Source organism: Pseudorasbora parva, chromosome 3, assembly GCF_024679245.1.
Source record: "Pseudorasbora parva isolate DD20220531a chromosome 3, ASM2467924v1, whole genome shotgun sequence".
Lineage (NCBI taxonomy): Eukaryota > Metazoa > Chordata > Actinopteri > Cypriniformes > Gobionidae > Pseudorasbora > Pseudorasbora parva.
The window spans coordinates 11,265,515-11,280,620 of NC_090174.1; the positions used below are offsets into that span (position 1 = coordinate 11,265,515).

The window sequence follows — 15,106 nt, forward strand, 5'->3', positions numbered from 1 at the left end:
CCTTTCTCAGCCATCAGCTTTCAACAAAAATATCTTCATTTGTGTTCCGAAGATGAACGAAGGTGTTATGGGTGTCCAACAACATGAGGGTGAGTAATTAATGAAATCATTTTCATTTTTTGAAAAAAATGAAAGTAATGTCATTAATGACATTATGCCGTTCCACACCCGTTCATCTTCAGAACACAGTTTAAGATATTTTATATTTTAGTCCCAGAGCATATGCAGTCTATGCACACTTTACTGTCCATGTTCAGAAAGCTAAAGCTATTTTTTGTTATTTTTGGACCAAAATGTATTTTCGATGCTTCAAGAGATTCTAATTAACTAACTGATGCCACATATGGACTACTTTGATGATGTTTTTATTCCCTTTCTGGACATGGACAGTAAAGTGTGTATAGACTGCATATGCTTACGTTCTGAAAGTGAACGGAGGTCTTACGGGTGTGGAACGACATTAGGGTGAGTCATTAATGACATCAATTTCATTTTTGGGTGAACTAACCCTTTAATGTTATGAAACGACAAGGATACTTTTTGTGCGCAAAAACAAACAAAAATAATGAGTCTATTCAACAATAATCACAAAAAACATAGTTAACTGTTATTTAAATTGCTGTCTATGGAGGGGTCAGAGAGCTCTCGCATTTCATCAACAATATCTTCATTTGTGTGAATATATGGATTTCATGCTTCTGAGACAATAAGGGCTGCTATTACAGCAACTGTTGTATTCATATTGAACAATTTGTATAGTCTATTACTTCATAATTGTCTTGCACCTGTGCTACAGATGTGAATGACAGCTAAAATCATGACACTTTTTAATTACAATTACTTTCAGCAATCAGAAATCCATTTTTGCCTGGTGGGCAAAAACAAAACACAAAATCTCATAGACTTACTTTTAAGAAGGGAATATTATCGAGACTTGAGTATAGGACTTGGGCTAATAAGCAATCACCCTAGCAACGGCATGGCAGAGCACTAAAATTTTACACCTTTTAATTCTATATAGGTTGAGATACACACCTACTGTATGTGTAAGAAATGTTCTTAATTAAGTGTTGGGAGTGCTAGTTTTTCTACTTCTGGGACAAACCCCAGTGCCGGAGACATGACATCAGCTCTGATGTGCTTGCCTTATTTCTTATTTATGACATATGGGCTGTCAATGTTTTAAATCATTGATTAGACCACAGATCCATCTTTGTAAGTAGTGCAGAGGTTAGTGGATTTTAACTGTGGATTTTCACCTTCACATCACCCTCAAATTCAGAGCTGGATCAACTGGTTCAGTGTAAACAAGGATTGTGTCATGTAGAGTAAGGACTTTCAGCACTTTTGTCAGGCTTTCATTCTGCTTTGTTCTGGTTCAGTTGGCAGGGCATGTTCATTCAACAGTGTGTCTGAATAAACAACATCCCTGAAAGTACTGCTAAAAAATAACATGTCCAAATTGTATTTTGATACAGGGTGGGCAGGGACTGAGCATAAAATACACAGAAAGAGTTTCTGGAGATATAAAGGATGCAAAGGACTTTAAAATCACCTCAGACTGTTCTTCGGCACGTGCTACCTCCTCCTGGAGCAGATTGTGGGCAGTCTGAGGGCCGTGCTTCTCCGTGAAGGCCTCTGGAAAAACCACAAACATTTAATCTCAGTCAGTTTCAATTCTCAACATGACACTGGCTCAGAGGAGTAAAACTAATTTCTATACATATTACTGTGACTCTGCAGCACCCCAGTAGCCCCACTGCTGAATCAACTGCCTCACGACAAAAAAATGTGAAAGACAACAAAATAATATGTATATAATAAATAGACAACGTCCTGTTACATAGAGTGAGTGAATGATTCTTTTGTGCCATCTGTTTTCAGCTCAGTGGTTGAACGGTTTCACTAAATGAATACTACCAAGTTATCATTTCACTCACCGAAATGAGCCGTTATCGATATCTGCAGGGTTATATAGGGTAACATTTTACTTTGCAGTAATGATATTAATTAAAGGGGTCACTTTTTAACTTCAACTGTGTAATGTTGCTGTTTGACCTTAAACAAATTCCCCAAAGTTACAATGTTCAGTGTAAAGGGAGATATTTTTGTGTGTGTGACAGGAATCGGTTTTGAAGGACTACAACAAAAGACTGGTACGGACTACAACGTGCTTCTTCCCAGGTTAGTGACATCACTAACGCTAACATTTACATAAACCCCACCCCCGGGAACATGCAACAAAGGGAGTGAGGCCATGTTGATAAGAGGAAGAGTTGCTGTAGTAGAACACATCTGGGAGTCTGCTCAAGCTGTCACATCTGTCTTTCCACATTCCACACAAATGCAATAGCATGTCATAAAAGCAAGATGACAACATAAGTTATAACTGTAATTAAACTAAATTATATCTGCTCTATCTTCATACAGCATATATTCTCTGTCTCAGAAAGGTGTCTCACAACAGCTCCCAAACGAGCGATTTATAGATCTTGACAGAATATGCTGCACAAATTTTCATTTCTAATACCAAGAGTACATTGACAAGAGAGGCAGTTCTGGAATCTTCCTCTGCTATTCAATGTCCATAATGCTTTATTTGTGACCAAAGGCATTAATCTCATTAGTTTGCCAGTTATCATCGAAAGTGAACCGCTCTTCATAAAAAAATAAAAATAAATTCACATTTAAAGGTAGGGTAGGCAATTCTGAGAGGCTAGCAATATCGAGCTAGCTTTCAAAGCATAAGACCTAAGACCTCCTGAGAAGATATATGTAAATCTTTTAATATTTAGATCACTTATATTATTCATTGCGATCAAGATGTGAAGAGAGTTTTAACCAGTATAACAAAAAGTGCCTACCCTACCTGGAAATTTTTTCACATACAATTTTCACATAGAAATATTAGTGTTGGTGTGAACCGGAATTAACAATGTTCTTAGAAGACAATTTAAAAAGAATTGATTCAAATAATCCAGTAGTAAATAGTAATAGTATACTGTAGTTTTTAGTAAGATTACACTACACATAAATCATTTCAAAGTTATCATAATATTAAATAGATCATATTACGATAACGATATCATTGGAATCACTTTAATAAAAAAAAAAAAGTCAAGCTTATGAATGAGAAAAAATATTGACAGCCAATCAGAATCCACCCAATTTAAAGGTGCCCTAGAATGATTTGAAACAATATGTTAAATTGTTCTCTGATATCTACATAAAGGGCATGTGGCTTATTTAAGGGCAAAAAATGTCCAGACACAGTTTTACAAGTCCATTTACAACCCTATAAATTGTCCCTAGGATGTAATGCTCTGTTTTTGCCTCATTTGGAAGAGTCATGAATATTAATGTTGAGCTCTGCTCTGATTGGCTTATTTCAGCAGCTCACAGCACAGCAGTTCAGTTGTTCAGCGAAGCGGCTCGTGTTCGGTGAAGTCTGACCGTCCTGACAGAACACAGACCGACTGAATGTCTGAGAAAGACTGTGCGGTTGCCAGATTTCAGTAATTAAACCCCCCCCTACAGAGCTTTTCTGTGAAAAAAACCTGTATACTATCCGGTGTTTTACCTAAACATGTCCAATCTAGCAACCATATGCACGCGCGCGCTCTCTCTCTCATGCGGATGATCTGAAACCACCAATAAACAAGTAAGCTGCATTTCAGCAATCTCCATTTGAGATGTTCTGCTTAAAGTGTCATTCAGTCTACATTTTAGACTTGTCTTTTTTCGTCAACGATATTGCAAGTTTATATAACGTTAGTCACAATGTAGGCTAACGTTACGCAGTGACTGACTGTACTCTGAACAGGCATGCAAAAACATCATAGGCCTACTTCAGTTCTCAAAAATATAAATATATAACTTATATTTTTACAAAACGAATAGCCTTGTCAAATGACTGTCGTTTTAACTTATATGGTGGAAAAGGTGACGTTTGCTAGAAGGATAGAGTGAACGATCTGTAAGCAACGTATCTACGGTTGTATTTTGTAATACAAAACAATATTGACCTTTGTCATTAGACACTATTTAGTTTTGTATGGTACTTGGAGTTTCCTATTGTTACTGTACTAGCATCTTGCGTCATCTAGACAATGCGGTCTCTCTAAGGAACTTTCAATTTAATCAGAAATTGTTTAAACAGCTAGTCAATAAGTGGATAAATCACTACTTACTGCTTGCAGGAATACAGTTGTAATTGCCACTTTCTTCAGTTTAAGACGCTGAGCGAAGCTTGCTTGAAATGGGCCGAACAAATAAACAATTTTGTAATAAATTGTTGTGGTATCCGATTATAATAAACCTCAACCATGACGGTTTACATAAAGTCCTCACGTCTCCTGCACCGCCTGAACATAACGTGTGTCCATGATGTGCCGTTTTTGCTATCCTCAAGTGTGTCTACCTGCAGTCCCAATGATTCGGCTCCAGTTCCGCCTGACAATGAACATGTTTGGACAGATGCAAATGTTGGTGTGCATATAAATGATCCCCAACGCTTGCGTCACGGTTGGGTTTATGTTGAGAAGCAATTATTTTTCCGTGGTGTTTTTCATGCACAAGATTTACATAAGAAGTAGGAGGCAATGCTGTTTGAGACTCACAGTATGAGATGTCCATGTACTGAACTCTTATTATTTCACTATGGCAAGGTTAATTCAATTTTTCATTCTAGAGCACCTTTAAAGAGCCTGAAAATTTACAGTGACAGATGACATAACCGCAGTAAACAGAACGTTATCCAATATAGTTTCCATTATATTGATTTTTCTTTGTGTGAATGGGCCTTAAGTTACTGCTGATTCCCACCCCCAGTTACCAAGTTAAAGACTTTCTCACTGAATGAATCAAGCAAGCAGTGAGTTAACAGTCTGTCAAGAACTGTTACACGTTTGAACATGCAAGCACGCTTGACATTTAAGAACTATGCATGAGAGGATTTCCAGAGATTAACCTAATTTTCTATCTATTCTTCACATAAAGATATTGAAGATCTGAAACATGATATGACTACACTATTGAAAATAAAGGTTCTTTATTGGCATCTATTATTCCATTAGGAAACCTTTAACATCCATGGATTTTTTTTTCATTCTACAAAAGGTTCTTTATAGAGGAAAAAGGTTTAGATTATTAAAATGTTCACTGAAAGGTTATTTTGGGGAACCAAAAGTGGTTCTTCGATGGCATCGCTGCTGAAATCCCCTTTTGGAACCTTTATTTTAATAAGACCATATTATATCACTTCACAGTGTCTTGATTTAGTTTTTTGGGTCTACAAGAAGATGTTAAAAAACAAACAAAACAAAACAAAACAAAAACAAAAACATTGCATATTTTACTTTGTTGCAGCACTTCTTTTGACAGTCCGTAAGTAATGCTCAGTTTAGTTCCTGTCTATGAAGCCCTTCCTTCTAAAAAGCTCAATGTGTTCCGATTGGTCAAATGGACCAACCGCTTCAAACGTGTTTAAAAAAAATGTCACATCCCTCACCATAACTATGAGTACACACTACTAACGCTACTCAAGCCTGACAGGTATGTTCCCGGAAGAAAACTCAAGACTACGAGGCTAACACCGCTTACTAATATAGAGAATAACTCCCTTTGGAGTGGTTTGGAGAAACTTTGCAGACCTTTTTCATGCACAAACAGCAACACTACATGAAAAAGCATAATAGGTCCTCTTTAAAAAGTTGACTTTTGTGGTCCTTTTGGTGCAATTACAGAACATTAATGTATAGAAAACTTCAGCTGACAATGTCCCTCTGCACAAACAGATCTGGCCGGTAACTGTGCCAACAGGACAAAAAGAACACCACAACAGTGTCTGATAACATATTGTGTGTGTGTTCAGCTGTGAAGAAGCTCCACGGCTTGAGTCTTTGTGTAAAGTGCAGGACTGAAGCTGCACTCAGGTCTCTTTACAGTGTTATTGCAGAGCCCTGAGGGTGAGGTTGGGTGCAATCACTTTCTGTTAGCTCATGTCCACTGATGAGAGAGAGGGGCTCGGACCCTCTAAGTGTTGTGCTGGGGTTGCTATGGCAGCAGGCAATTATGCTAATGTGCAGATGTGTTGAGTCTGTAGGGGATGTGAAAAGCTGAGCTAGTGGCCATCGAGGGCATAGACAGGTCACAGCAATGACACCATTTGCGCTCCAATGAGCCAGAACAGCTCCCCAAACAAACCTCTATTACAGGACGGAAATGCTCTTGAGAAAATTACTGTGGAGGCACTATGGTACAATGAAGGTATCAGTTTGGTAATTAAAATGGCACTGTATTATTATCATATTCTCCATCTACACGGTACTCCAACACTATAAAAGAAATTGCACATTTTATTTAGGAAAAAGTAAAAGTTTAAACTTACAACAACAAAAAAAAGTTATTATAACTGTACCATTTCGGTCAAACATTGCACTACATCTCATTTAATAAAAAATATATTACCAAATTTATGGTGGTAATTAACATAAAAGAAGATAAAATATGTACTTTTATGCTTTTTTTCAGCAGGAAAAAGTTAGCCTGATGTCATCATCCTCAATTCTAGTCAGAATATGAGTCTGAAACTGCTCCATTGGGCTGTGATTAAGGAGCGTGTTTCAACTGAACCAGGAAAGACCTCAATTGGATAGACCTTCAACCAATCAGAGCAACGGAGCTACGCATAAAGTTAGTTGTCAAATGTCAACAGAACTCAACTGCACTGTGTTGCCAAGTCTGCGGTTTTCCCACGGGTTGTTTTCCATGTCCGCGGGTTGAAGCGATCTCAATTATATGATATATAGACCCAGAAATGTGAATTTAGCAGGCAACCTTGCCAAAATAACACACATTTTACCCCCCAGATGCCTTTTTTTTCAGGAGAACCAGTCACTTTAAAACATAGGCTAATATTGGTGTTCTATATTTACTTTACTTTTACCATAAAATACAAACAAATAAAACAATGTGGATATTCAAACTTAAAATCAAATCCTCTTTTCCTGCCAGCATTTTCATTGCCCTCAGCACAAACACATATTTTTGACAATACATATTAACCATTTAATTTAACATTTGAGTTATTTTTTACACAAAAAAATTAAAATAAAAAATCAAATAATAGCATTTATTGTATACACTACTGTTCAGAAGTTTGGAGTCAGAAAGATTTTTAAGAAATGAATACTTTTATTCAGTAGGGATGCATTGAATTGTTACATAGTTTCAAAGGTTTGCCATCACAGGAATACATTGCATTTAAAAATATTAAACCGTTTAATTAGAGTTAAAAATATAAAACAGTTAATTTAAACTGTAATAATAATATTATTATGATTTTTAACTTTTTTTTAAACCAAGTAAATGGAGCCTGGGCAAACATAAGAGACTTCTTTAAAAAACATAAGAAAATCTTGCTGATCTAAACATTTGAACAGCAGTGTACATAAAAATTTTTTTTGTCATAGAGACAATAATTGACTTAAAAAGACGGCAATTCTTTTTGGTGGCGCTAGTGGTGTAAAAAATGGCATGCTTTATTACATATAAACAATTTTTTGTGTGAAAGTACCACCATGGTAGTGACCAAAAACATGACAACACCATGTAATACCATGCTTCTATTCAGGCAAACCATTATTATACCATTGCCATTCTATTCTAGATAATCTATTTGAGATACTCCCACAGACAAAATGATAAGCTTCATCCTTAATTCATCTTGTCACTACTATGGATTGATGCCAACACTCTCTCAGATCAGTCAGGCGCACACACACACACACACACACACGCCTAGCCAATAACTCACAACAAAGCATTTAATTTTGCCACTACGCGTCCCGCTCTCAAAACATTAATTATCAAAGGCCCACTATGTCACATGCATTAGTGTGTATCTGTACATTCTGGCCCTGTGACTGCTGAGGCATGTCAGCGTGAGCAATGGGGGAGTGGCAAACCACGTGCATGACCCCGGAGAGCCACGCAATGGAACGGTAATGGAAGGCGACAGACAGCCAAACAAACACTTGGGGAGCAGCTGTGGGTGACCTACATACTGGAAAGAAACCATGCAGATGGGCTGCAGGGCGTCCGCTCCACGGCAAGAAGACTACTGGAGCCAGAGATATGACCTGGGGCTTGTGGGATCTCACCGTCACAATGGCTACTGATGCAAATGAGGCTGAGGAGTCAACACTCTTATTGTGACATAACAGATCACAGTCCTGTGCTTGAAGTGCTCACGTGGAACCCAAACAGAAACAAAGGGGAAAAACAGTTGAGATTGCAATCATTTACGTGCATGAATGAAATGGCCAATCAGAAAAAGAAAAACATATTAGCTCATCTGAGCTGAATTTCAGAGATCAATAAACCAGAGGCAGGTTCTGCTCCCCCCTTTATGAACACATAATGGTAATTGATTTCATTGACTGAACACAATTGTTTTGTTCCAAACAAAAGGTCTTTGTTGGCCTTTTGAGGTCTTACTTTAGTATTCTGTTAGCATTTGTAAAATAAATACATTCATATTGAATGCCTCTGGAAGGAAAATTTGTTTCTTCTCACGGGACAACCCTTTTTGTGAAAAATAAGTACAATTTAACATACAAAGAAAAAAAAAACGTATTATGGAAGTACTTAAGCGTTACTTAAAATGGAGCACTTATTACAGAAGTAACGCAATTTAAAAGAATACACTTAAATGAAAACTAAATGTACCATGGTTTAAATTGATATAAAATGCAATTCACTTATCAACGCAAGTTTGATTGACAGGTGATCTGACCAATCACATCGCTGAATCTGCTGTTTTGTCCGACAAAGCAGTGAGAGTTAGTAGATTAAAAGTAGATTAAAAGGAAGTGTTTGTAAGATTGTGGCCAAAACTGGTACTGCAATCACTTCATTCTCTGCAATTATTACAAATCACCAGAGGTCCCCGGATAATACTAATCCCGTGCGAATGGGGCTTAAGATCTGATATTAAACTTCAGGTTTCAGTGTGCTGCCAAATGTGCCGGAGAGCTGCCGACTAGGGGTGTAACAATACATCGACATAGATGCATCATCTAATGTCTAACAATACGATGCCAAGCGTTACAAATAATCCATGTAGACTATTTATGTAAGAGGCAAGTGGCACATTTGTTTTAATACTTTCCACATTTGCACACAATGACATGTATTAACACCAATGCGTTCATTCTCGTTTAAATTACCTTTCAATGCTTGTGAAAGACGGTCAGACATGGCTTCACGAAAATGTGTAATTTTCTCCTGTTTAAAGCCTTGCAAAAAGCAGCGTGCACTCATCTCAAACAGAGCACAAATAGGCCACTGAATTGAGTCTTCTTTTATTTTATTTTTTGTGCATCAGTAGATAAAGGTCTATAGTTTTGCATAAAAGGAGAATATAGCGCTATGAATCGTTCTTCACTGAAATTTTAAACTTAAAAGAAAATGCTCAATAAACTGCGTCTGCGAAGTGAGAGTCGTATGTTTATTTGACGGTGATTTCACATTTCTTGTTCGTATAAAGGCTAAATACAAATAAAAGGTGAACATTAATTTATTTGTACCGTTTTTATTTCTAAAATATTATATAGTTTTATAGGAGGAGGTTTCATAGACTTGGCAAATTAATTTTTCAGAAGTTTGTAAGTACAGACATCCTTTGTGGCAGTTCTTGGTAGTTTTTCTAAAGCTTTTATATAGTTCATATCGATATCAAAATTATATCGTATCGACCAAAATTAAGAAATATATCGTGATATAAATTTTGGCCATATCGTCCAGCCCGTAACGTTATCTATGCATTGTAATAACTGTTACAACACTTTTTTTTTGACAGTAACAGACACCGTTATAAACCATCTACATAATTAAGCTTAGTGTTACCACGTCCATGTTAACTTTTAGCATGGAATTTAGCAGTTGCTGGGACAGATTTTAAGTATCACCTCAAGATGCAATCTAATCCTGTTTACATGAAATAAGCTGCTCCCGAGCCGGTTTAAAATAACGGGCCTGTTGCTATGACAGCAAGTCCAGTTTCAAAGAAATTATAAACACAACAAGGCTGTGAAAGCGGACTAGTGAATGGAGTTTTCCTGTTCACTGTGATGTTTAATATTTTCAGAAAACCTATTGTATGTATTTTATGCTGTAGAATAAAGAGTGAAAATTTATTGAGCTTGTTTTTATCACAGACCTTATTTCAAGCATTTAACAAAAAAATCCATTGAATTTACAAAAGTTCAAAAGTTTTTTAATAATTAAAATAATATTTATCTGTTCCACTCGAGCTGTATGAACAAAACCTGATAATCATGTTTTCAGCATGATTTGAGATGATCAAAAAGAGCATCTTGAGCTTCATTGGAAGGAAGATTGCTGACCGTTTGTAACAAAGCCTTTTCAATTGAATTAAATTATGATTATTAATCTGGCTGGCAAGGTAATTATCCTATAAAGATAGATACAAATTCATGCATAATCCTTTGATCAGGACATATTATCTGAAGCTGCTGAATGTTGGATAAATCATAGGTTAAATCCAATAACTTGTTGCCTCGCAGCCTTATCAAGCAATAACATTGTAGAGAGCGAATGCACACGAAGGCACCGCAGGATTAACAGATTAACAGTTTAATGAGCTACAGCAAAATAGAGTAAGTTGGTGATAACAAAGCAAATATTTAATTACTACATTCGTATTTTCTCACTAGTAATGACATCAAAAGTGCAAAACATTGGTCAAAAACATATCTACACACAAACTGACCACCAACCCCAACTTTCAGGCGCTATCCTTATTTCTTTTAGCTCAACTGTCACAGAATGGAAAGCTCAGGACTGTGGGATATCAAAGGCAGTGAAGGATACATCTATGCTGCCTTCAAAAATCAATCAGATGAAGGTATTTCAGGAGACAGGAATTGAGGCTGACCTTGGATTCAGACGTGCCTTGATGCCCCCCTAAATTGAAATGCATCCTCTGAAGGATGGGTTTAACCTTTTGAAAGCAGGCTTAGACTAATTATCTGATACACCACGTCTTGTGTTATCAGACCAGACCCAGTGGACCAGGCAGTTTTTTCAATGCAATACACGTTGTCAATCTGAGTCGTGTGTCAATAAATACTAATGGCTATAATTTACATAATACATAATGCTATAAGTGAAGAAAACAAAACTTAACATAAAAAATTATTCATACACATCTACTGTACAATTATATATGCACGAGGCAGAATTCCCAAAAAACTATAAAATGCTTCCAGTAGTCTGCAACGTTAATGATGTCCACTTATATGAGATGTGTTAGACTCATGTGTTATTTTTGTTATACTATTATAGTATCTATTCAAATTTTGAATCAGCTTTTATTATTATTTTCAGTTCATTTAAATTTAAACTTGGGTTTTATAATTATGTCATTTACACTGATCAGGCATAACATTATGTCCACCTTCCTAATATTGTGTTGATCCCCCTTTAGCTGCCAAAACAGTCCACTAGGCCACTGAAGGTGTGCTGTGAACAGCAGAACATTGCCCAAAGCATCACACTGCCTCCGCTGACTTGCCTTCTTCCCATAGTGCATCCTGGTGCCATGTGTTCTCCAGGTGAGCAACATCCACGTGATTTAAAAGAAAACGTGATTCATCAGAACAGACCGCCTTCTTCTATTGCTCCATGGTCCAGTTCTTTCTGCGGATTCGGCGGTCGACAGGTCAGCATGGGCACCCTGACTAGTCTGCATCTATGCAGCTCCATATGTAACAAACTGTGATGCACTGTGTATTCTGACACTTATCAGAACCAGCATTAACTTCTTGAGCAGTTTGAGCTACAGTAGCTCATCTGTTTGATCGGACCACACGGGTCAGCCTTCGCTCCCCACGTGCATCAGTGAGCCTTGGCCGCCCATGACCCTGCCGCCGGTTCTCCACTGTTCCTTCCTTGGAGCACTTTTGATAGATACTGAACACTGCAGACTGGGAACACCCCACAAGAGCTGCAGTTTTGGGATGCTCTGACCCAGTCTAGCCATCACAATTTGGCCCTTGTTAAACTTGCTCAAATCCTTACGCTAACCCATTTTGTCTCTTCTAACACATTACACACTACTTTGAGAACAAAATGTTTACTTGCTCCCTAATATATCCCACCAACTAGCAGGTGCCTTGGTGAAGAGATAATCAGTATTTTACTTGCATTTTACCTGTCAGTGGTCATAATGTTATGACTGCTGGTGTATATATTCGATTATTTATTAATATTTAACTAGCTTTTATTCTTTTATTTTTAGTAGATTTCTATTTAACTTTATTTTATTTCAGTTTCAACTTTAACTCATTTTAAGCATTTAATCTGATATTTATATTTCATATTTGTAATAGTTTTAGTTTTATTGAACAATAACAACACTCTATATCAATAGCCTATTGCATATAGCGTATTTACAAGAATTGCAATAGTTTCAATCTTTCAGCAGATGTAAATGAACCTGATTTTACTTGCTCAGAATCAGTTAATCTACTTTTTTTGTTTCAATTAATCTATTTTTGTCATACCAATAAAGCCTTTTGAAGTGAACTGAAACCTAATTACTTTTATCTAGCAAGGTGATTATCCTTATTATTATGTCAGTAAAATATGCATGAGCATGCCTCTAAGCGTGAGATATTAACTAAAGCTGGTGAATAATTAATTGAGGATTCATGAAAAATGAGAAAACAGATTCTCCATGTCTTGAGCAGCGAAATGGACTTGGCATGCAAGACTCAGTGGACCAGTCAATTTTACCTTGTCAACCCAAGTCACATGTCAATGGATTGGAATCATTACTATGCATGGAAGGAAAATGCTATTTATACAAGGACTTCTGTCAGTGTAAAGCAACCTTGAATGGCAACACTTTTTTGTGTGTCGCAAGCTAATGCTGCTGGCTGTCTCACATTCATTCATTGAAGAATATTTTCACTTTCTATAACTCAACTTTTCTTTATATAAAAATGTGTGTACTGCCACAATGATGTATGGTATACAAGTATAAGAGAGACAACTGTTTGAAATAATTGATGATGTGAAATGTATTCCACGTGGTTTAGTTTCACATTGGCCTCGTTTAATGGAATTCTTGGCAAAATTAATTCTAATAGGCTTGATAAATGTGCGAGCATATACACAGGAAAGAATTGAAATGCTCTCTTCTCTGCAAGCGTGTGCACACACACTCCCTCACTTCCTGTCAGAATAACAGAACGGTGGGTGTTCTTTTGTGGTCTTTACAGATAAATACCACCGGCTGCTTTCCTGTCATCGGATTGAAAGGAATAACTTCAGAAGGCTAATGTGCCCCGTTGGGTTTGCACGCGAGAACCTGCACATCACATCGTCTCACGTGTAAAAGGTTTAGTTCAATCAAATCTGTATCAGTGAGTTTGCTGTAGAACTGGAAAAATATTAAACATTTTGCATGACAGTTTACAGTAAAGGCATCAAAATGAACCATAAAAGCAGTTCATATGACACACGCACACTATATTCCAAGTGATGATCTTTTTCAGGGGAAAGCCAGGTTTGGAACAACATTAGGTGAAGTGGAATTGTCAATCTTCTCACTTGATCAAACCACTGAACGGACATCTGCTTCTGCACAGCAAAACTCTGTTCAAGTGTCACTTCTGATGTAGAATTAGAGGGGAAAGTGCACCAGCGCCCTTCTGAGGAATGCACTTGTGGAGGGCTTTTGTTCAGGTTTTCCTCGGGTCAAAATAGACAATGTGAGGACACAAAACAAGCCCAAACACAGGGATGCAGGTGCCTGAGGAGACCTTTCTGGTTAATTAAAAGGCTTGACAGATAGGTCAACACGTTTTCTTCTAAAAAAGGTCAATATACACTCAAAACAGATGCAACATCACTACATATCTTTCACGTAGGACCAAAAATATGTAGACTAACAAAAAAGTACCACTGCATTATCATGTTTTTTGAACATGTATCATGGTTCATTGTAGTACATAGGGATGTCACAAGTACCGGTACTTCGGTACCAATTCTGACAATACCAGCATTTCTGCAGTACCGGTAGTAGGCTAACGTGTATTTGCTACCCACTAATAGGCAGCTTAGTCTTAATTTCTTAAACAACCATGTAGGAAGACACATCATGGCCATATTCCTGGATGACAATGTCATGAATCATTATGCTCAGACTGTGAAAGAATGGTTGGGAGGGAGCATGAATATTCATTTTACACATGAATTGGCACCTTTGAGTCCAGACCTTAAATTCATTGAGTCTTTGGGATGTGCAGTAGGAGACTTTACAGAGTGCTGGACTCCTGAGTTGTCTTGTCAAGATCTTGACCAAAAATCGATGCATCTCTTGATAAAATAACATCATAACATTTATAAATTTTTGGTCAAGAGGGCTTTGGGCTAAAGCATTTGCCCATTTAAATCCAAACAGCCATTTTTTTGTTTTGTTTTTTGGCCGGGAAGTGTATATTATATATGCATTACCATTCAAACGTTTGGGTTCAGTAAGATTTTTTTTTAATGATATTTTTATTCAGCAAGGACACATTAAATGTTTTACTGTCACTTTTGATTGTTGTTACAAAAGATTTCTATTTCAAATAAATATAATCACCTTGGATAAAAGCATCTACTAAATAAATAACTCTAAATGTAATTGATGTTCTTTTTAGCTTTTTTTTCATCAAAGAATCCTGAAAAAAATGATCAGTTTTCACAAAAAATATTAAGCAATATCTTTGCCATCAAAGGAATAAATTACATTAAAATAGAAGAAAAAGTGTAATCAAATATCACAATACTGCTCTTTTTTAAACTATATTTTCAATCCAATAAATTCAGCATTGGTAAGCATAAGAGACTTTTTTTTTTTTAAAGTTTACTGAACCCAAACTTAGAACAGTAGGGTCTATGTCACAGCTAAAGGTCCAGAGCACATTATACTGATACATTATTTTATTACACAAGTTTAATAAATACCAAACGTCTGCTAAACAAGCATATAATACATTTGAATAGTTGTACTGTATATGTTCATTCATAT

At 36.7% G+C, this 15,106-nt stretch overlaps 1 protein-coding gene across 1 annotated transcript in view; it reads right to left on the minus strand.

The window, feature by feature from the left end:
* Positions 1–15,106, minus strand: part of vps37d (VPS37D subunit of ESCRT-I) — a 59,170-nt gene that overhangs the window by 13,926 nt on the left and 30,138 nt on the right. Inside the window, exon 3 of the mRNA XM_067439942.1 lies at positions 1,556–1,638. Coding sequence (XP_067296043.1) covers positions 1,556–1,638 — 83 coding nt within the window. The remainder of the gene's footprint in view (positions 1–1,555; positions 1,639–15,106) is intronic.